Source organism: Botryllus schlosseri, chromosome 8 (assembly GCF_051294905.1).
Source record: "Botryllus schlosseri isolate E-star chromosome 8, Bs_hap1, whole genome shotgun sequence".
In the NCBI taxonomy this organism is placed as follows: Eukaryota; Metazoa; Chordata; class Ascidiacea; order Stolidobranchia; family Styelidae; genus Botryllus; species Botryllus schlosseri.
The window spans coordinates 3,157,169-3,180,436 of NC_137243.1; the positions used below are offsets into that span (position 1 = coordinate 3,157,169).

General features: G+C 41.2%; 2 protein-coding genes across 11 annotated transcripts in view; both read right to left on the minus strand.

The window, feature by feature from the left end:
* Positions 1-650: 650 nt before the first annotated feature.
* Positions 651-3,161, minus strand: LOC145445055 (uncharacterized). Its single transcript, XM_080323149.1, has one exon. The coding sequence runs from the start codon at positions 2,893-2,895 to the stop codon at positions 1,930-1,932; it is 966 nt and encodes a 321-aa protein (XP_080179275.1). The 5' UTR covers positions 2,896-3,161; the 3' UTR covers positions 651-1,929.
* Positions 3,162-3,676: 515 nt separating this feature from the next.
* LOC145445396 (girdin-like) overlaps positions 3,677-23,268 on the minus strand; it is a 49,019-nt gene continuing 29,427 nt past the window's right edge. For 2 of the 10 annotated variants that reach the window (XM_080323583.1, XM_080323582.1), the window contains exons 28-40: positions 22,977-23,234; positions 21,675-21,829; positions 21,467-21,599; positions 20,633-20,832; positions 18,750-18,847; positions 17,915-18,163; positions 16,609-16,698; positions 14,857-14,985; positions 13,229-13,306; positions 11,502-11,573; positions 11,162-11,262; positions 9,503-9,907; positions 3,677-5,450 (exon numbers count right to left, since the gene is read on the minus strand). In XM_080323583.1, the coding sequence (XP_080179709.1) occupies positions 4,764-5,450; positions 9,503-9,907; positions 11,162-11,262; positions 11,502-11,573; positions 13,229-13,306; positions 14,857-14,985; positions 16,609-16,698; positions 17,915-18,163; positions 18,750-18,847; positions 20,633-20,832; positions 21,467-21,599; positions 21,675-21,829; positions 22,977-23,234 (2,655 nt within the window). In that variant the 3' untranslated portion in view covers positions 3,677-4,763. Of the gene's footprint in view, positions 5,451-8,140; positions 8,294-8,543; positions 8,576-9,502; positions 9,908-10,653; positions 10,723-11,161; positions 11,263-11,501; positions 11,574-13,228; positions 13,307-14,856; positions 14,986-16,608; positions 16,699-17,914; positions 18,164-18,749; positions 18,848-20,632; positions 20,833-21,466; positions 21,600-21,674; positions 21,830-22,976; positions 23,235-23,268 lie in introns of all 10 variants that reach the window. The other 8 variants (XM_080323587.1, XM_080323588.1, XM_080323592.1 and 5 more) reach the window with 8 other exon arrangements.

A 23,268-nucleotide genomic window follows, 5' to 3' on the forward strand; every position in this document is an offset into this window, starting at 1 on the left:
AGCTACTCTAATTAACGCTTTCAACTTTTTGCGGAAAATTGTAAATTGCGTGCGGTAGGACATTCTGGGACAAAATTCGAATAATCAAGTGAACGTGTAGAAAGCAATCGCTGCATGGTTAGAACAACCGATAACTGAAATCTGATAGAACCCAAACTATCCTGCCTACCAGACTTGAGGAGATTACTGCGTCAATGTAATCGACTGCGATTACAACACAATCTCACAGTACGCGATTACGGTTATATCGAGAATATTATTCACGATTATATTCATTTTGCCTCCTTGAAATTGAACAGGAGCCCTTAACGCATATTCGAAGATAACTATAGACGCGAGACTGTATGATGACTGAATGGCGAAATAACTCTTTAGGGGAATAAGGCAAAATCGACAGGAAGTTCTGCCGCACCGAATAATGCGTCTCGTAATGTTACACCAGCATAGAATAGGCAAACAGAGCACGGATAATGCAATATGACTTTTTGAATAACGCCAATGAACAGAACAGTGTGGTTATAGATACGATTTCTGTTGGCAACCGCCAAGTTTTGATGACTTGATATTCCGATCGTAACGATTTATTTGACGTGTAAAACATTTTCAAATCAATTGGAGCTTTTGTGCGGTTTGTAGAATGAGGCAAGCGCGAAATGTCATACCATCCACCAAACTAGTCGAAACGGATTGAATTTCGGAATTTGTGCGCGACATATCGTCCCCACTCTATCACGATCATCTGGAAAGTCCAAGCATTCTAAGCTGACTTTGCTTTAGTGGCGATGCGGCGTTGGTTCTGCGTATTATGCGTTGTGAGGAATACCAGAGATTTACCTGTTGCAATTTGATTCATAACTACTATAATTGGCATTCGCGCTGTAACATGCAAACAATGGTTTCGCGTTGGCGTGTCCGCCTCTGTGAATTATAAATGTTTTGTTCATTTCCTCAGAAAACTCTGTACTGAGTGATGGGTACTTTCATGCCTTCTCGGAATTTGGTGTCAATGCCACTGACTTGTTCCTAATATAGTGAATAAAGGGAAAACGCAACACTGGCGTCGGATGGTTGTAATGTGGCCTATGGACATTGAACAATTTATCATCTTCGACATTTGGCGTCTTGAGGGAATTTTACGTAAAACTATTTCTTAATTAATATCTGAACTTTCTCAAGAAATGTGTTGTAGGCCTAGAGTATAAGCATCTTCCATTTATTCAGAATTGCTTCGCGGGCCGGATGTTTGACACCCCTTCTATACGCTATACTGCGCTAGGATGAATAATTGATTGACTAGTATAGTTAATACTTGCATGTCGTATGTTACAATATGCAGTGAGGTTCATAAATCCAGCGTTTCCGATATCAATAACTTGATACATTGCGCCATTCCTTGTTCAGCCTATGTCATATGTGAATCATCAACTAAATTTAGAGTGTTGAGTGCTTTTATAAAGAAATCGATTATATCGTCGCTGGAAAACCAAACAGTCTTATGTCCATTTTGGAAATTTTGACTTGGACCATATAGGCTAATTTGGACATACACCAGTTTTGTTTTCAATTCACCTTGAAATTCAAGTTCATATGTCAACTTCACTAGAAATTCATGCCACTTCGGAACTTGGAACCCGGTTAAAACGAAAGATCTATGTCCAAATAGTAATGGAAAAAAGAATCCGAAAATACGGAAAGTGGACATAGAAAGTTTGGTTTTTCAGCGACGATATAGGCCCATGAGAAACGTCCGATTACGATTATACCCCATGTCTGTTGCCTATTGTCTCAACGTAGTGTGAACAAATTCGCAGTTGCTTGTTCCGCACACACAATTGTACATCGTCATTATGATGGTCACCGAGAATGGTGCGTGCTTCTCAGAATATAACCAGTTTAAGAAAACTTGGGCACAAGCGACCTGCATAGCACTTATGTAGGGGAGGAACGGACTCGCACTGTATAGGTCGAATTTGAGTGGACAGGTTTTTCATAAGCACTGTCACGTTTACAGTAAAACGGGGCTCTCAAAATATGAGTAAAATCTTGAAACGTCATCAGCATGGCAATCTGATTGGCGACGATATCAACATCCATCGCGATGAACGCGTTTGCCATACTCAACAATTCCGTGGACTTGAGGGCAAGCAGTATCAATAAAGCGGCATCGGTTATTATAATGATGGACGATGCTATCAGACACCGTCGAATAAGCGACGATACACAGTCTTTTCTACCGTCCGACATATTTACACTGCGAATTTTCACAACGGGGTACAGAAAATATACACAGTACACAAATTGATTAAATATACCGTAACCCAGCATACCGATTGTAAACTTGAAGCAATGCTCTCTCACCCAGAAGCACCCTTGATTGACGCTCCAAGTGAACGTAGATATGATCATAAACACTACCACACATCCGGTGAGTACCATATGACACCAGCTCGATATTTTTACGAATTTTGGAGTAAAACTGCTCACTGCTGGGCTGGAATTGAGAACGGCTTGCCTCAGCCATAAAAATCCGTATATTGAGTAGGAAGCAACACATGTGGCGGCTTCTACAATCCCAGCAAGTACAGTACAATCCTTCAATTTCCCAGCGGTGAGTATCAATACGATTTGCGCGACGTAGCTCGGCAAGCCTAATGCAGTCACGACCAAGCATGAAAGAAAGACGCTCCGAGCTTCCGAAACGGAAAACTTCTTTTTTCTAGCCCCATAAACTAACAGGCAGATCACGAAGTAGACGTTGATCGTTAGCAGGGTCGGCACTATGACGCAGAAAATGTTCGTGTATTGAAGCATCGCAGTGGCGTCTACCGGAGATACCGTCGTGTTAGGCGTTCCATCTTTAGCAGCAGGATTTTCGGTTTCATTCTGAATCTCCATATCTTATCATTTCCAAATCGCGTTTTAGTTACTGAGTTAGCGCTATAGGCCATAATAAAAGAATGTGAATACTTGAGCTCGACTGCCATCGCTGAAATATCATAACCAGAGTCAAGTTCAGTTCAAATCATACCAGAATCCATTCGCATAAGCACAAGCACGAGAGTAGCAAATATCTGTACAACAAGATTGGCTCGGTTCTCACCATATAGTTCGCCAGTAGCCTTTTCAGGAAAACCAGAAATTAGATAATTAAAATTAAAGCATATAAACATTTCACAAATTAGATCATAAGTACATTATCGGCAATTTGCTTTAATTAGACGAATAGATAACTAACTAGTTGCGTGAGTCTCATCATAAATTTCCGGTCAACCGACAATTACTCTAGAACGGTGGTTGTCTGATTTCGCAGTCGTTGGTAAACCTTCCTACCTTTTAATAGTATCGCAATCTTGTGGCGTTTTCAAGGTGATATGATTATTATCAATATACTGAATCGAAACGAGTGCATCTTGTGCAACTGCAAATAATTCTCTTCGTGGACAGCACAGCGATGAGCATGCTGCGCCAAAACATAATATTAATAGGCATCATGATCTTAGTGCACGGCGAAATGTCGTTAACCTCATGCCCCTCGCCAACTATCATCTCTTACTCGAATAACAAATCCTACAGCTCGCAAATTCCACCTGACGATCTGCGAACCATCAGTAACGAGCCCTACTTCCGCGACCAACTACCCAGCAGCCCGAACACACGCGATTACCGCGAAAGCCTCCAAAATTCGTAATGTATATTCAACACAATAAAGCTTTTTAGAATAGGGACTCAAATTTCTACACGGAAATACAAAAGTACATTCGAAGCCGAACAGGAAAACACAGTAAAAATATTTCAAACGGTTCGCCTCGTAGTGACACAGTTATAGTACAATACAAGGTGCTACGCGAGTCGACAGATGCCAATCAACTGCCTAAGCGGGCAGATATTAAAAAAACATAATGCGATACATTTCATCTCATCAACGCTGACAAAATAACGTGTAAACGTGTGACGTACAGAAAGAGTATATCGTTAAGCCGGCGGACAGGTTACAGACGTCCACGCAACCCCGAAACACAGCCCCAGTGTAACCAATCCTTGAGAAGCGAGAAAATTCACAAGGTTAACGTGCGACAAAGCACCATAAACACCTGCTTACGCAAATATTCTCAATGCAAGACAGTCGTCTGACTTAACACAATCATGTAACTACATAAAGAATGTCGAGGCAATCTAAAAAGCAGTACTAATGGTAATGGTAGCTACGAAATAGAAAATTCAGGCACAGTTGAAGGACGCACGACGGAAGTAACGCAGGTGCCGAGGTGATGTCACAATGGCGCTTCTTCATACGCCACCGTTTCCGGTGTGCCGTAACAATGCCAGCGCAGTCACGGGCAAACTATGGAACTGCGAACATCCTGTCTGTTACTAAGGATGTCAACCTGAATATCCGAGTGCGTGTAACAGGCAACGCCACTCAATCCGTTTCAAACTTGTGGAATGCGAATACGCAAAGAAAGCCTTTGGCAAGGACTAGACTAGTATATCGCCAAAATGCAAGATTTCAGTAACGAAAGTGCTAATAAACTCAATTCTTGTACAAGCTAAGTGTGTGCAAGAGGGTGTTCAATCAATTTTAGACTTACCAAGAACCCCAATACGTAATCAAACCCTTTGGCAAGGACTAGTACAGTGCCAAAACGTTTATCAATGCTTTATCGTCGCTAATAAACTGTGTGCGATAAGGTACAAAGATTTGCGATTTCTATAGTTCAGCAACAATGCAACTACATCATACAGAAAAAAAAACAGGCCCGCAATCACACGCATCCATACTCGAACCACAGCGTGCTTTTGTCCGATTCGTTCGTGCTGTCGTTAGTTTTAGGCTGCTTGCTCGGAGTTCCCGGCCTCCTCGCTCCGCCCGAGGCTGCAGGCAACGGCGTTGATGTATTAACCGGCCTTCTAGTCGATTTAGCATCAGGAGGCACGTCTCTGCGTATAGGACTAGGCACTACGTCTGGAGGTACATCCCTACGAGTCGGGTTAGCTGAAGCCTGCAACGGGCTGACAGTGGCGATGTCAACTTGTCTCGAAGATTCTGGGGTCGGAGTGAAGCCTCCTGTGTGCGGGGAACGGGGCGTACGATGGCCGCGGGGTAAAGACATAGTCGCGTACCCGGGGCTAGGCGAGGCTCGATTTGAGAGCGGAGTTCTAGGCCTAGATTGCGGCCCGGAGACGCCGTTGGCCTGAGCAGAATGCCTAGTCTTTGATATAGGCGTGGAAGATCGCGGCGAAGTGGAAGACACGAGGCTATCTAATCTGTCGATCACAGAACCGGACCGGCGTTCTTGTGGAATCTCTCGCATGGACTGCGAGGAAAGGTGATGGGCGTAGGGAGCCACGTTTCCCGTGGGTTTGCCTAGCGCGGCGCTTGAGGGCCGCGCCCTGGGGTCTGCTTTTGGTCTCGAGGGCTGAGGCCGTTCTTGGCTAGGAGAGGCGCCGCTCTGTAACATCGTAAACGAGTTTGAGTAACTCGAACTCGTGAATGATAATGTTATACCACCGACGAATACCCACAGCAAGCGAATGGGGCTGTTGTCAAGAACTGCACTGTGTGTAGTGATTACTCGGTGTGGTCAATAACGATTCAATTCAACAAATCACAATGACACGACCAATTCGTTCACATCACCCACAAGAAAAGGGTGTCTGGAGCACGGTAATAGAACAGTGAAACTGTGACGTATCCCCGTATTTACCCGGCCAGGACCCATCCGATTTCTGATATAGTCACACAAAATGTGAGAACAATCAGTGGCTAGTCACAGCACGCAAAGTACAGGAACTGCCGACATTCGCTTGCTGGGATTCGACTGCGTATAAATTGAAAATGTTATCACTCGAAAAACGTACACTATTCCAGAATAATGGGTTTGATCAGGCAGGGTATGGCCTGACGACACTTCCGTAATTGTGTGCGAGTCACCAGCAGTCATTTCAGCCGGAAATGACGTGGCACCGAAGCCTCTGCTGATGGATAGTGCGATGAGCCTCATCGCAATATACCGAGATTATACTTTTCGAGTGATAACATTCCGACGATAAGTTTATTGTGATACGTGGTAAATTCATAACAGAAAACCATGCATGCCACGAAGCAACAGAGCAAAGAAAGAGAAAAAGCAAGAAAACAACAAACAATCGTATCTGGAATATAATCGTATGTCTGCACAGTGTAGCACGGTGTACTACTGTACATGTCTGATTACTACTATCAAGTTATCGACCACTAAGATTTGTAATGAGCTACGAAAATCAACAAACCGTTGAAATAACGATCAAAAAATCTATCGAGTGATTGCACAAAATGCACAATGTACAGTACAGCCCTCAATGATAGATTTTATTGCAATATCGGTCAGTACGTTGCAAAGCTACTCAAATTACGACACACCACGCCGCGTGCAGTAAGGTAAGTGAGCTACGCTTTGAGCCACAAATTAACAGTAAGTGATGTTCTTCATGTGCACCACACATATGCAATATTCGCTACCACTAATGTCCACACAATTGCCATCTACGAATTTCGAAGCCTACAAACAGATACGACTCTCTAAATTATTTAAGAAGTTCTAATTTTGTTTAAAAAATAATGAAACATGCAGAAATATTTCGGGTGAAAATCCAACGTAACCATGCTTATGCACGGGCATGAAGACAGATAAAATCTTCTCAGCGACGCAATGTCATTAATCCTGTCAGAAAATGACAAGGGCTGTGACAATTTGACCGATAAGCACCGGATGTTAGCCACGATCTCAAACACAGCGCGTCGAAGATTTCCCCTGTCTGACAGTTTGAAAATAATGAACCGACAAGCCAAACAATCTCATACGATCAGTTGATTTGTGTTGATGCAGGAAATGACGGTCGCGTGTAGTGCCGAATGTGAAAGAAGACCTATCATCTTTAGACCAAGATTTCCCAGATCACGTCCATACCATTGCCTTTATATTGACCAGAACAGTTGAATTCAACGCTAGATCGACATTTGAATGATTGATAGGCGTTGGATATGATAAAAGTAACAATCATCACTTCCGGTCGACTTGGTGTAAGTGATTGACTAGCCACAGCTTAAAAACGATCACTCAAATTAGTCAAATATCTTTAAAATGAGTTATAACCACTGATCAACAAATATCAATGAAAAGGGGATGCGAATAAGTTAGTTTTTTACCGTGATTTCGAATATGCCCTGACATTTCTTTTTTGGCCGATCAGGTTTTCGAGATGTTTACATATCAAATTTTCAATACAACACTATTATCCTCATTATGGGAAGATTCCGGGCTGTTACGTAATCCCACGAGGTAATTCCTGAAGCATTTCATCTGTGTCCGACCGACAAGAAATGTTTAGCGAGTTGGATTAGCCTACGCGGTGCATTGAGCAGTTAATTCCAGATGTAGATAATGCTGCTGTGCCGAACGTGTAAGTTGTATGCATCAGCAAAGTAACGTTTATAATCATTAAGAACATGCATGATCTATTGCTGTTATCAAAGCAGCAGGGTACATATGTTATTCGGCCGAGAAGTGTAGAGAAAATGGTGATTTCAAAATAACATTCAAAAGTTAAATCAGTGGAGTCACACCGGACGGTATAGCAGTTCCAGCTCATCACGAAACAAGGACTTTTGCGAATCATAAGACATATCCTGATTGATTGGATATTGTTAGTGGGTTAAGACTAAAACAATTCACTTCCCTTGTTCACTTGTGGGTCACGAACCCAATGATGACACCTGGCACAGGAAGAAACAGGGAGGACAGGACAGACGTGTGATATGTGCATGGAGTATGCAGAGTAGAATATACCATATCGTATCAATGTCTAGCCCGAATAGCATTCACACAAGCAGTGAGTTTCCGTCAACAAGCCCACGGTGCGAGATTCATGTCGTGACAGCATCGTTCAATCACGCAGTTCAAATCAAGCATAAAAGCACATTCATGTAGCAGACGCATCTCTGCTAAGAATTGGCTTGAGCACAAAAAGGAAAGCATCTCACACGCGAGTAATTACAGTATCGTAGTCGCCCAAAAATAAATTTCGGCCAACCATCTCAATCCACGCACAAGTGACCACAACGCGAAACACGCAATCGCAAAACACAGTGCCAACGCCGAACCTCTATGGTTGGATTTTCATTTTTTTTCTTGACCGGCGCGATTTCGAATTGCTCTTCCAGAAATTGCTCCAACGAAATCATTTCACTCCCGGGACTGCCGGCCCTAGCGCCGCCAGCCTCCCGTACATTCCCGTCGTGCGATTCTGTCGAGCTCTGAGATTCGCAAGCGATCAACCACAAGATACACACGCGAATCAACATGATTGTTAATATATACATGAGTACGTTGTTGTGTACATTGATATGTGGCAAGAAGAGAGAGTTGCATGTTCGCGCGACGTATGAATACATGTTTGTGTGTAGAAACGAAGAATGGAACGAAAAAAGATAAAACAAAACGTTAATATCATAAAATCCAGAAAAAACGGCAACCAAAACCATGATTTTATGATACAACACACACCGTTAACTTGCGGCGTTTCGACGGCTTTTTTTCTGTTTCAAATAGCAACCGCGAATTGTTAGTAAGCACCAAACCGGGAACACTGTCATGAAAACTCTATTGCTACGATGTAACTTGAAGCTGCCTCACAGAGCAGCTAGTATTCTATGAATCCAGTAATGGGTTCATTGTGCATTGACCTCGAAGCCTTCAATACACAACAGGCCTCGAATCTTACGAGAACAACACGGGACAGAATGCGCCCTTTCAGTGTGTATGATCAATTTACGGAATTGACACGGGAGGCGTTTCTGTGACAAATGGCAGGGTTGAAGCTGTCAACAAATTCTAGTTGGTAATAACTTAGTAGCAGCATAATGCATAGTGAATAAACGCAAGGTCGTTGGGCCGACGGGGCGGCGCTATTGTATGCCTCGTAAAAGTTACGCAGTGCATAATATACTACATGAAAACCGTTTGCTTCAAATTGAACAATCTGAACAAATCCTACAGGAATTAGAGGCATTCTGCACACAAAACTGTCTACTTTTAGTATTCGCAATTACAACAACTAGAGCCCGACCGATTATACCGGTTCGCCGATATTGCCCTTTGAAATAGTGATGTGAGGTAGAAAATGTTGCCAATTTTCGTGATGTCACAACACGGTACTAGGAAATCGCTGTACCATCATCTATAAAATAAAGTTGTTTTTGAACAACCCTAATGTACAAACAGAGCACGGCTGTAGAGCTATTCGAATAAAAGTTGAAGTTTTTGAAATGCGCCTTAAGATAGGTGTCATATCCTCTGACTATACACGGTCAATATATCAGGGTTATAAGCGAAGGTTCTATCGGTATCAGTCGAGCTCTAATTACAACACAGCAGCTGGACGCCAAATCTAACTCTATCGCAAACTGCAAATTACTACGAGCGAACCAAACGTTTCGAGTGTCACGCCACTCCTACATTCAGACCTGGCGTTTGACTTGAACCGTGGCGGGTGACCCTGGACCGCTCGGAGACCTCACCACGAACACCATGGTTTCGTTTTTCATATCCTGGGCAATAGCGGGCGACCGTTCTGACCCCCTCGATAGTGGCCGATTCGAGGACGGGCTGCCAGTATTAGGGGGACTTCTGCGTGACATATCTAACTGGTCTTGTTGCAATGAACTCAAGTCAAGCCGCGGGGGCTTACGTTTAGAGGGTGACGAGGGGGCCGAATCAGGGGTGTCACTAGCGCGGGCCGACTTGAGCGGGGAGTAACGACTCGACGCGGAACTGGGACTCGATAACTTCTGGGGAGACCATTTATCGGACGGTGACATGGGTGAGGTGAGAGGAGGTTTGGTAGGGGGCGAAGTCACGGTTCTTCTATCCTGTTTGTAAGAAAACGTATATTTTCCGAGAATCGCATTTTGAAATTTTTTTCATCCCACCCACATGCATAATTTTCACATAGCAATGCCCCGAAAATTCTCAATTCCCCAAACAAACTTCTTTTTCACCTCCCCGAGCCCCAATCAACGTAAGAATTGGGTCTAGCTTACTTTCTCATTTGAATCGAGAAATGTTTCCCATGACCATCGACAATCAATGTTCCCTGTGAGCATGTCAGAAATGTCGGTGTTTCACGTGATCATCAACCGTGTTCTCCACAAGCTAGATTTTTGATGCATCTAATTCAGAAGTTAATTCAAAATCTAAGTTTTTGTGGAACCAGTAATTTTAATTATAATTTAATTTGAAATAGCTGAATATTTCTGAATCGTCCAACCCTGCAAGTCGGAGATCCATGTGTTCATAATTGGTTTACGGTATCATAGAAGCATTCATAAACATGACCCTGACCCTAACCCCATCACTAAACCCTAACCTATTATAGCGTAGATAGGAATGTCTGGGAAAGACAGTACACTTGTGATCTTCCCCTAATACACCAGGCCACCCATTCTAGAGAACACAGTTTATAATCACAGACAACACTGATAGGGGATGGTCCTAGGTGTTACTTCTCGATGTGGGTCAGAAAGTGCGCAGGACCCAAAGAATCAAGGTTCGGGTTAGTAAGTCACATCGCCGCAATGTGACGGAGGTAGATTGACCCCTCGCTCGCACTTCTTACCATCAAATCAACATCTCTCGATATCCTTTCGCGGTGACCTGCGCCGCACAGGTTAAAATGAAGAGAATTCTGGTAAAATTAACACCAGAATGGACTGCGGAAGAACAAATCTAGCTAGACTGGCGATAATACTTGAGAGAGGGTTCCGATATTCCCAACACACAAGGTATCAACCTGTATTACCTAACGGCATATGCTCTGCCGAGTGACATAGATTTGGCGATGTAATCGAAATATTAAAACTCAAGTGAAATACTATGCCTTAACAGTGGATCATAAGCGATTTTGGCTTTATAAAGTGCCCAAGTAGCAATGACATACAAAGGATGGAGGATACCTCAAGCCATCATCTCCAAAGGACAAAATTAGTTGGGTTATATTGTCAATAATTAAATTGATTAAATCCAAATATTTGCGCCCCCATTGATGATTTTGGCGACAAGAATACATTGTTTACTGCAATTTTGAAATCCTGCACCCCAAGTAGCGTAAGAAAGAAAAACTGTACCGATTTCTTGGCTTTATTTTCTTCCAGGAATTGATGAAGTGAAATCCTGTCACCAGTCGCACTGCGCGCTGTATCTTCACTGCTAGCGCTGCTTAGACGTCCTGAAGGCGAGAGTTTTATATTTACAATGCTTTCAACGTCGCAGCAATGATTTCAAGGTTCTGATTCCAATGAAGCGCTCAATTACGAAGAACAATATTACAACCACAGAAAAATCCCCAAACAACAAGGACTAGGTGCCGACCCGTGATATTTGCTTCAATTCTAATAGGATAGCTTTTGAAGTATTCTTTAGTATCATATCGCACATAGTTTTTCTAAAACTGGTACAGTTACAAACCTGTTATTCCAGAGTCAGGAACTGTGAGGTTGCCATCTTGTTTGGCTTCGTTCTTTCTGAGCGGTGTGGCCACTGTGCACAGATGCATAAAGATGTGACATGGGCCAGATAACATATACGACAATCGTTTTTATGCGAAACAAGAAATTTTCCCAAATCATGCACAAAAGCACCAAATCCTGTTCACATCGCCAGCAAAGTGTCGATTTGTGGGGCTTCTTAGTGTATCAAAGATCGTTAGAGCTAGATTACTTTCAGTAGAAAAGATTCTCGAGAGACCACAGAGAAAATTGAGAGACGGAGCAGCACTTCTAAAGCATTTGGTTAACGCCCACTAAGCTGGCTTTGTGAACAGATCGCGATTGTTATCTACACACAAATCTTGAGGCTACGCTCAAAAACTACGGCATTGGCAAATTCAGTAAAAAATACAAGATAGTGGGTCACCATGTATTTACGCGGTGCACATGCCTCTACAGAAACCTCAAAAACCATCACTGTGCTCATGCGTTTTCAATTCATAAATAGGCTACAAATATTCAAGAATGTGGAATATCTAGTATTTAGTGTCAACAAAATCTAGCTTGATTTACATACTTGGAATGTATCGTAAGTTATAGCATATTACGTTTGTGTTTAGGCAGACAAGTTTATACGGATGTTGCCCAATGTATCCAAATCATAAATCCTTAAAAAATAGGTCAGTAACTGGTGCCATTGTCGTAAATACAATGCAAGTCGAGTCACTATAAGTTTTGAAAGGAAAAACACAATTCAAGCGGCCTGGTATTATTGAGAAATCTTTCCATTGACAGACTAAATCTTAACCACGGCAGAAGTCCCAGTATAGTGGTTCTAGGATCAGAAAACCACAAATATTGAACACAACAAAGTGCCGTCTCAAAGCACGCCGTGGACCGACACACGTGCAGTGCGTACGGAACCTGAAAGTCTAGACCTCTGGCACGTCGGACAGGGCACGCGACAAAGAACTGGACCCATGTCGTCAATCAAATCATCATATTCATCTGAAGTAAATCGGCAGCGTTATGTTAACGTGAATGTCGTGCATTCGATTTTGTGTCCTGGACCGTCAACATATTATGGAAATGAAACGTCAAGATCATAGCTGATAATGCCTAGTCGATATCACACGGCGATAGAGATATCAGCCATTAGGAGATAAAAAATATCGGCGATTTTCGTGACGTCACTGCATGATAGTAGGGAGTTACAGAAATATAATCTGTTACCGCTAAATTAGAGATATTGATATAGTTCTGGACTGGTAGCTTACAGGCGTACGATGCACCCATCATGGTTTATTCCGTCTCCAAGTATAGAAATGGCTGTTAAGCTGTACAAATGAATGCTCTGAAATTTTGTGTGCCTTAAGCTAGATGCCATATCTTATGAATATTGACGGAATATATCGCGGTTACAGGTGAGGGTGCCCAAAAATCCAATATATGACGGGTTTTACCAAGATGTCCCACAACAAAGTAAAAAAACTAGAGCTATCAGCATGATATGATGAATCATCGCCTTGATTCGGCAAGCAAAATTATTCGATTCAAACAGCTTCCACAAATCACAAGTGTCTCAGATTGCGGCAAACTTATGACATACAGCAGCAACAAAATGCCACAGACAAGACATTCGACACGGAGCCGCGGAAATTAGGAGCGAAAACGTCAGCTCCCGAGTGAAAAATTTACAGTCCTTGCCTTCGGTGCCGGCCGAGCTCGCTTCGGTATCGGTCGCGGAATGAGACGCCCGCCAAATATCCTCGGTCGATTGGAAATCTGTCCATGCGCAAAAATCGTTTTTCATTTTACAACTAATCGGACTCGTGTGCCATGCGCGACATGCAGATGAAGCAGCCGAGACGTGCGAATGCTGCAGCGTCACAAAGGTGTGATTTTGGCAAAGGAGTGCAAGCCAACATTTTCATATTGATGATTTGATTAAATTCTGAATAGAGTATTAGCCTTCGAGTCGAGTATTGAAGTTTCACTCCTTACGACGTCATTGTGATATGAAAGACGTGGACAGTTCGAATATATACCTTTCATGCTGACACATAGGGCTATTCAAACATAACTTTTTTCAAATTTTATTGGCTACTCGATAATCGTCAGGTTACCTGACCAGCCAGTAAAATTTGAAAAAAATGTTATTTTTGGGCAGTCCTGTGCCACGAACAATATAACAGAGAATTTGGTATTTTTTTGGTCATACCACATTCGTCGCACTTCGTGGGTAGATCATGACTTTGCAAATATGTCATTTCCACTAAACCGGTAATATGCGAAGCTTTGTACGCAGTTTTCGTAAGTTGCGATACAGACAATAGAAGTTTTTTACGGCTTCCACAGTGGAAAACGCTTTCGAAATTATCATATTCGATGATACATAAACTCTAGTGGCCACGAGAGCATAACTTCAGTACTCAAAAGAATCATCTCGACACGAAGTATCAAAACTGATACTCAATTCAGATTTTTGTACTCGTACCCCTGTGTTCAGCTCTAGTGTTAAATGGAAGCTTTCAAAAAAAGACAAATCGGCATTCGCCAATTCTTTACCGAAGACGACAGAGACAGATAACTGTAACGTAGCAAAAGTAGATCGGAAAGTGTGAATCAAAAATGCAGAGCACTCCAAACAATCACAATCACGAAACGATTGAGACCAGAGTTCAGCACGCCGGATGAACGAAGCCCTTCGCAAACGAAGTTTTCATCCATACCCAACCCACTGGTGACAGTTTATTATTGAAGAATACCCACAAAATCACATGCAGCAGTACAAACATGCAGTGAAAATGAATGCAAAGGTTGAAAAAGTATTTTGGCACAGTGAGATAGTAAGATGAAAAAACACACCAGCGATGAAACTTTGAGAACAAATAGCCCATGTACAAGAAGCTCACTAGAACATTAAAAAAGGACGCCAAATTATGAAGATTATTTAAGTCACCTCGTGACAAATTAGTCACAGGGAAAGCTTGTCTCACGTAGTTTTCAATACGTCAGACACAGATCGAACATACTGTGACACCATCAGATCAAAAGTCGAATGGATTACGAGCATTTTTTCATTTCTGTACACTGTAAAGTCACCTTGAATCTCAAAGCCACATACATCATATGTGATATGCGATGTAAGTATACTAAGTATGCGGTACCACAAAAGCATGAGGCGGTACGCTAATGCAATTCATATCACAGTATGAACACATCGCTTGATGCCGTCATCAAGCTTCACACCACCAAAAGCTTGTTAACAGTATCAATTGAATGAGCACCCACAGATGACATTATGCTTCTGTATCGTGAAAAAATAGCGGTACCTTTCAATTGCGAACCGTCACCCGCCGCTCCGTTTGCAGAGGACAGGGCGTGGAGAGCGTTTGTGGAGTAGGCCATGCCTCCCCCGAGACGTGATCTGCGTTTGGAGTCCTTTGAAAGATCTCTCTCAACTGAAAACAGAATTAAGATGTCTCATTGCGACGCTGATATCTATGCGATTGATTAAATGGCATCGAGTCTCTGAGCTTATTTGACATCCTAAAAATATACTTCAATATTATACTCAACTGCAAAATATTAAAGAGGTTGAATGCTCGTCCATCAATTATAGAAATACAGCACCAATCTTTAAACTGATTTAGAAATTTTGAGCGTAATTCAAAACTCTTTCAGACATAATATAAAATTCATGTTCTACTTCTACTTATCCTATGTCACAAATTGTGACTCACAATGCTGCAATTGTTGTACATGTGAAAGATTTAGTGACGAATTTCAACATTGCAATTCAGAGTCATTTGACAGCATAACAGAATCTAGCAAACAGCGAAGTCGCATCTCTTACAAAAGAAACCCAACAGACAATTTTGAGTTGGTTGCATCAAGTGGATTTTGCCTTACATAAACTTAAACAGCACCACACATAAAGACAGTATGAAATTTCTCATTAGAAATAACTTTCCTATTCTTTTGTTCATACATTCTGGTTTGATTCTAATTTGTTAAAGTTCACCGGTTCGCAAAATTTGATCTTTTTTTGCGATTTAACATACCACTTCATCTCACTTAAAATTGCAACACAGGATTTGCACAAAATACATACCGCATAAGTGACCAGAGTCACAACATCTCCATTGAAATATAACTAAAAGATACAGCTCGTGAAAATTCATACACCAAATATCTACCACAAGACAACACACCAGGAAATGTGAAAATTGCATGCCGAAAGAGAATACTACGCAATTGTTATATTGTTTAGTGAGAGGCTTGAGTATTTTGTCACTTAGTCACGTAAAAACAATAGCGCATGTGTGTATCATTGATGCAGAAATGGTGTAAGAAATACTCTACGTCACAATTCACACACCGTAAGCGAAACTGGGGTTAGGACATCACATGGTAATGAAATGTATAACTAACATGTCCGTGGTGTGCAATGTTATTATTAAACCGACGCATGTTATACCGTGTCACAACTGACAATAAACCAGTTTAACTGTGATAATCCTACATGCATTAGTAAGCACCAACCAGCATTCACACATGATAGCATACGCTACACGAAACCCAAGATACTCATTATAGAAATGTTAGCTCAGTCACACAAAAACACCTAGTACAATCATGCCAAGCCTGAAAGTGAGTGACGACGCGTCACTTTTCTAGAAATTCATACCTCAAAAGGCGACCCGAATATTCATAATATGCATGTAATAGCAAGATTTCTTTTGCAGGAAGCAGTATCGTTTGTAAGGCTAGTGAATTGAGTGTTTGGCTTCAATTCGAGCATCACTCACTATGACATAATAACGGAGTAAATGACTTGAAAAGTACAAATATTCATCAATGTAGGTAGATATTTCAAGTCTTTCATTCAAAAAGTAGTAATTTACATTGTAGCCTAGGTTATCCATCGATGTTTGCAATATCATGCCTTCATATCGCATACAAGATCCAATCAACCAGTAACAAGCATTCCATGCGATGTGCAGGTTACAGTTACTGTTCCACCAGTGAAAAAGCAAGGGGCCACCCCCACGAAAGAGGGTGTGTTCGTGGGGCTTCCTTACGTGTGTACGATCCTCTTTTGTGTACGGGGTAAAGGCGTCGCAGTTGGTTAAACAATTTCAAATTTTTCCTCACTCTTCGGTACGACGGAGCTAGAGAGACACGGCGACGCAAACACACAATGATAATGTTAGTGACCTGACAAGGTCTCTGTCTAATGAACGAAACATTTCCAGGCAGTACGCTATGAATACCAGACATTCATAGGATGTTGAATCATTCAGTGTGTTAGAACAGTCTTACGAACGCAGACATGCCTGGCGTGGGTGACCAATACAAAAATCATACGTACTAACCAAAATAGACTAAAACTAGGTATTAGGTACCAAACTTCAATATCGCAATAATCAATATGTTCGGTCACTGAATGAATTGCCTAAAAAAATGCTGCACACCGAACTTGGCTCAATTTCAAGCGGTAGATGTGAAAATTTTGTTATTTATTATATAAAAAATTTGATTTTTTTTCAAATTTTACTGTCAACCCCATGAAATTATCAAGTTGTCTAAAAGAACGGTATATACCAAAATTATTTCTTAACTTGGAATACCGTTAACCGCATTCACTAATGTTGACTTCTGATGAGAGTCAGTCGAAAAGCTTAGGGTGAAATAAATTAGACAATATGAACATATTAACTGCTGCGGTATGTTCAAAAGTTATCACACTGTAAATTTTCGACAACAATATTTGTCAACGACGCTATTGCTAAACGTTCTGTCGGATTTCAAAACAACGCTACCAAGTTACTAAAAATAAAAATAACGAGATCTACCGTCTACCATCCTGAATCAGAAGCTAAATATATGCATACCGTATATATGCTGGGTTGCCATCGACACGGATCAAAAACTAAGGAGAACCAAAACTCCGCAGTTCAACTGCATAATTTGTAAACTGATGACTAAAAAATAACATAATCACTTTAGGCCAGTTGTAATCATGACCTTAGTGTCGAATATAGGAGCTCGCATTGAAAATAAAGACAAATCTTAGATAAAAGGATGGTATGACAACCCTGCATATATAATTATATATAGAGAGAGTAAAAAATGATTATAGAAAGAGTATAAGCAATCACAATTCAACGGTAGTGCACTACAAAAAGCTAATATGATGTAACATTCAATAATTTGACGAACAAACAATAAATTAGGAAAATGAAATGTATCATTTCAATTAAAACAGAAAAAATAGTTGAAAGAAAGACTGCAGCTTAAACAATTCAAAGAAATTCAAATAATTTTCGCCTCATTCGTACAAGATTCCAACAAAAGACATCAATTGCTGTAATTTTCCCCACTCACCAGCGCTCTGCTTCCTGGGCGGATTCTCGCTCGAATTGGAACCGACCGATTCGTTGTCCGGGTCTGTCGTTTTCGCCAAGTCCGCCGAGCCCGCGGAGCCCTGCCGGACGAAGGACGCGTCCGAGCTTCTCGGAGACGACCCGGGCAGCTTGGAGGTAGAGGTGGCGGGCGGCAGGCCGTCTCGCTTGCGTCGGTTCTCGCTGCCCTTGCCCAGATTCTGTAGCGTTTTCTTAAGAGTTGCTCCCAGGCCTGAAAGTAAATACAGATGTGATGTTTCAAAAATAAGGGGGGTGTTTAATTCCCGCTGAAAACTGGTGTTGTAACAGAGGAAGAGAGCAAAAGATGTATTTACTGGGTATCAATCCTGATTATAACGATTATAATGATATGGTTCATCGACAGTGCAAACAGCTACGATACAAACGAAATGCTGGTTGCAAAAAATGTTGACTTAGTACACAATTTTGACAATTTTTTGACCTAACGCTACAATTTTGACAAAATTTTGACTGATTTTGACAAGTCGAAAAAATATGCCCTAGTGATTACAAACAGAAGTCAGCACATTCGAGAGCGACAACACCAGGTCGTAAAGCACTGCTTCAGTGTGACAAGCTTGCCATTCACCCTTGCCTACCTTTTAATACAGGTGCTTATGTACTGGTGCAACCCATGCATATTTTGATGCATATTAGAGACACTGATGTAGGTAACACATACGTAAACCAATTCTACATAATCACAGAAAATGTAACGGGTGTGAATGTAACCAACCAGAAATTTACTATAATGTTAGTACTTAGACTTTACACTATAGATATTTTCACATGTCTACCTCTCTTTTTGGGTGGCGATGGACCAGGAGTACGGTAGAGATCCATGATCTTCTCCTCCAGCTTCTCTTTCTGCCTCCGAATCTCTTGCATCCGTTCGCTGAAAAACGACAAACAGTTTAACTAAACACATCTACGTTTCCGTCGTACTCAATTATGTTAGCAAGTATGCTTTTGGATTACTTCCACTTCTACATAATACTAGGAAAACCAATATTTACATTTTTGATTTTAAAAGTAGACAGTGGTTTTGGAGTAAGTTTGCAACACTTTTACGAGCAGAAATCGTCTTAATAACTACGTGAAAATTCTCGAAGATTCTACCTACTTGCAGCTTTGCTAGTCATTTCGAATTACTCAAATTAGTCTTCACCCTTTCGCCGCGGGTGGATCCTAGAGGATCCATGCACAGTTTTTCACAAACATGCTTCAATCAATTAACGACATCTTGCGTTGTAGGGGTCATAAACGGTGACAATGATGGTCTATAAATAGCGATTGTCGATACGCATACGACCAGCTATATACAACCCATTGCCTTATGGCATAACCTGTTCAAAATACAGATTGAAGACAGAAAAACCTTTCCCGCAAAATACAATGTGTAGCTCAGTTCGCCTGAATGAACGCTAATCTTATAATTCCTTATATCTTCCGTTCTACACGTCGTAAGCAGACACAGTTGTCGTTTTAGAGTAGTTGTTGATCGCAAGAGTTCATTGCAACCATAATATCGGGAATTAGTTGGATAGAACACGCTTCAAATTGGTGTGAAATAAAGCAATATTCTGTTACGTGAAAAATGCCGCACACGTATGAGCATTGCCACATAAGGCCATATACATTCACTTACGATTGTCTTATACAGTTGAATGTCACACACATAGTTAGATGCAGTCCATAACACTTCAACAAGATCAGTATCACGAAGGTTGGTCTTATATAAGTTACACGACCCCAGTGCTAAACACTGCAGACATGGGTGTGTAAGTTGGCGCGAGTGTACGGTACTCGCGCCTGTAAACAACATCATACAGACAGTTGAATCATCCGTTTTATATGTTATACAAAGTTACTGTAGACTTCAATGAATAGATGTTGATCATATGCCCATAAACTGACGAACCTGTATCGGACATTCGATGTGTAGAACACGTTTCAAATTGATATGAAATGAAGCAACAAGAGAAATCGCGCGCCTATGAGAAATGTCAAACAAGGCTAATATATTTACTTACGATGGCCTTGTGCAGTTGCAAATTGAACATTTTGTTAGTTATGTACGATCAATAGTATCTGTAAGATCAGTAACATGGATTTGAACTTGTATAACTGGACCAGGCAAAGCCGAATAAACACGAATTACAACGCGCGTTGCCTCTATCGCGATGACGTAATCAGCGGCGGCCGTGAGTAACGCTTATAACGAAAACTTCCCAGTCGCGGTGCGCTCAACTGCGTAAAGATTTCAAGCTCAGTAATGTCTTGTTTGAATGCCGAAATTGATATGTAAGACAACCACGTGGTCATTCACCATGGGAAGGATTATGTATCACGTCACATGAAAACGAAAAACAAATTTCTCTTTCACTTTTGAGAAATCGCGTAGACTGCTTTCAATATCATCGTCACCTCTCTCGCCCGAGCCTTCCCAGTAGCTCAGTTGGTTAGGCTGCTATTTCCTGATCACGGCGATATATTGGGGGTCGGTTCAAGTCCCGTTGTTTGCGTTTTATGAACTGTTTGGTTGATGCATTAAAATTTGGCCTGGAGGCCGAACGCAGGAGTAGGGTTAATAACAGCTACTACTACTTGTAATTTAGTTGAAATAATAGTTACTTCTACTGCCGCATGAGCACCGACGCCGACTAACTAGTGGACTCACGTGTACTGGCGTTGCTCCGAGTAGATCTGGTCCTTGCTCTCGAGCGTCTGCGACAGCAGCTCCTCGTTTTGAGTCATGAGCCTGTCGATCTGCTCGAGCAGGTGGCGGTTTTCTTCCTCCAGGTGAGCTTTGAGCTGCATCAGGACCTCGCAACGGTTGGACAGTTTTGTCGACTGGAAATCAAGCTCCTGATTCTGGTCCTAAAATCATTGTTACATTTGAGCAGGGTTGCGATTTTTCGGTGACTCGACTTGACTCGAGTCATTTTTTCAAATGCGTAAAATGACTCGACTTGAACTAGAGTCATATGACTCGAGATTAGTACGGCCAAAACAGGCATTTCATTGTAACTTCGAAGAATAGTAAAGTCACCACATGATTGGTATTTCATCTATCAGTCCTGATACTCGCAAATTAGGGCCAGAAACTGTTAAGACTGAGGAAAATGACGATATTATGAATGCGAGCCATTCTATATCACTCGAGCAGAGTTGAAAAAAAGTGTGTTGAACCGGGATGGACTCGGACTCGAGTCACAACACTACGACTCGGACTCGACCTTCTACTCGCTGACTTGAACTCGGACTTGACTCGGTGGTGAATTGAAAGTGACTCGACTTGATTCGAGTCAAAACCACAAAAGTGAGATTAACTTGTGACTCGGAACCGTGCGACTTGGTTACAACGCTGCCGAAATACCTTGGGGGAAACTGGAAGTTTAGAAGTATTCGAAAGACTTCAAGAAGTAGTTCAGGATGAAAGTTTGAAGTGAAAATTTACAAGTAACGAGTGGAGTAACTAATGATCTCGTGCAAAAAAAAAATGTGAAAGCACCTTGAAATTCTCCATCTGCGCTTCCAGCTCAGCGTACTGCAATTTGAGCGCATTGTGCGCAGACTTCTCGGCCCTGTTACGCTCCTGCAGGTCGTGATAATCCGAACTCAGCTTTTTGTAAGAGTTGTTCAACCTGAAATGCCGCGATGAAATGGGCCGGCTTGAAAAATTGTCAGGAGATTTTTAGATATAGCAAACGTATGCTTACTTGTCATGAGTGTCTTTCAGCGCGCCCAGGTTTCCTTCGACCAACTGGCCCTCCTCCATTTTCTTCTCCACTTCCGACTCGAGCCGTCTCTTCAGCTGTTCGACTTCGTCCTTCGTGCGCACCAGCCCGTTGTATTGCAGTTCGAGGTCTTTGTACTGAGGAGAGAACGGAAGATGTTAATTTACTTTGGGACATACTTGGGCAAATTGATAATTCTAGTTGTTTAACTAGACGAATTAAGGCAAAACGTTAGTCATTTACTTCTAATTTGTGACATGTTTATATGCTGTAATTATAATTATAATCCAATTTCTGGTTGTCCTGAAAATGCTACAGGAGATCTAGCCAGTGCCAAACGTGCCAAGCTTGTCGTACAGAACGTTTGCTATTCTCGTGCTTACTTCAATGAAATTTGATTTGATATGAACTAAAAGTGATTCAATGTTCAAGTATTTGCAAATTCAGTAAGTCCAATTCTAGTCTAATTTGCAAAAACTGTGCAGCTATAATAATACTAATTCTAGTTGAATTCGGAACACAATGTGTAGCTATAAGTCAAATTTTATTCTAATTTGGAAAAAAGTAGCTATAATTTTAATTCTAATATAATTTTTTTAAAACTGTAGCTGTAATTCTAATTCTAGTCTAATTTGGAAAAAAACTGTAACGATAATATTAATTCTAGTCTAATTTACTTTCGAAAAAAACCTGTGTAGCTATCATATTACTAATTCTAGTTGAATTCGGAACACAATGTGTAGCTATAAGTCAAATTTTATTCTAATTTGGAAAAAAAGTAGCTATAATTTCAATTCTAATTTGATTTAAAAAAAACTGTAGCTGTAATTCTAATTCTAGTCTAACTTGGAAAAAAACTGTAGCGATAATATTAATTCTAGTCTAATTCGGAAAAAATGTGTAGCTCTAATTCTAATTCTGCTCCAATTTTGATAAAAAAAAACTGTAGCTATTTTTTTTAATTCTAGTTTAATTTGGAAAAAAACTGTAGCGATAATGCTAATTCTAGTCCAATTTACTTTGAAAAAAAACTTTGTAGCTATAATTCAAATTTTAATCTAATTTGGAAAAAAAACTGTGTAGCTACAATTTCAATTATAATATAATTTTTTAAAAACAGTAGCTATAATTCTAATTCTACTATAATTTGAAGACAAAAAACTGTAGCTATAATTCTAATTCTACCATAATTTGAAAAAAAAAACTGTAGCTATAATTCTAATCTAACCTAATTCAAAATCTATGAAATTAATCTTCAAAACCACACCCAAAAAACCTCCACACCTCGTTTCTCAACGCCCGATTCTGAACCTTCATCTTCTGATGCTCTCTCATCAGTCCCTCCACCTCTATGGTCTGATTCTCGTGGAGCTGCATCAAATCGTCGTGATCCTTCTCCAGATTGTCGCGTTCCACCTTGACCTCGTCCAGACGCCGGTCCAGCTCGCGTTTCTCGAGCTCCAGGACGGATTGCTGCCCGGACACGGATTGGTTTTGAGACAGCAGCGAAGACGCTTGAGACTCCAAGGCTGAGTTCTCGACCTGGAGTATTTGAAAGAGCATTGGTTCTCCGTCA

What these genes read in the sequence shown, in the direction of transcription:
- LOC145445055 (XM_080323149.1), bottom strand. Translation starts at nt 2,895, where the DNA reads ATGGAGATTCAGAATGAAACCGAAAATCCTGCTGCTAAAGATGGAACG.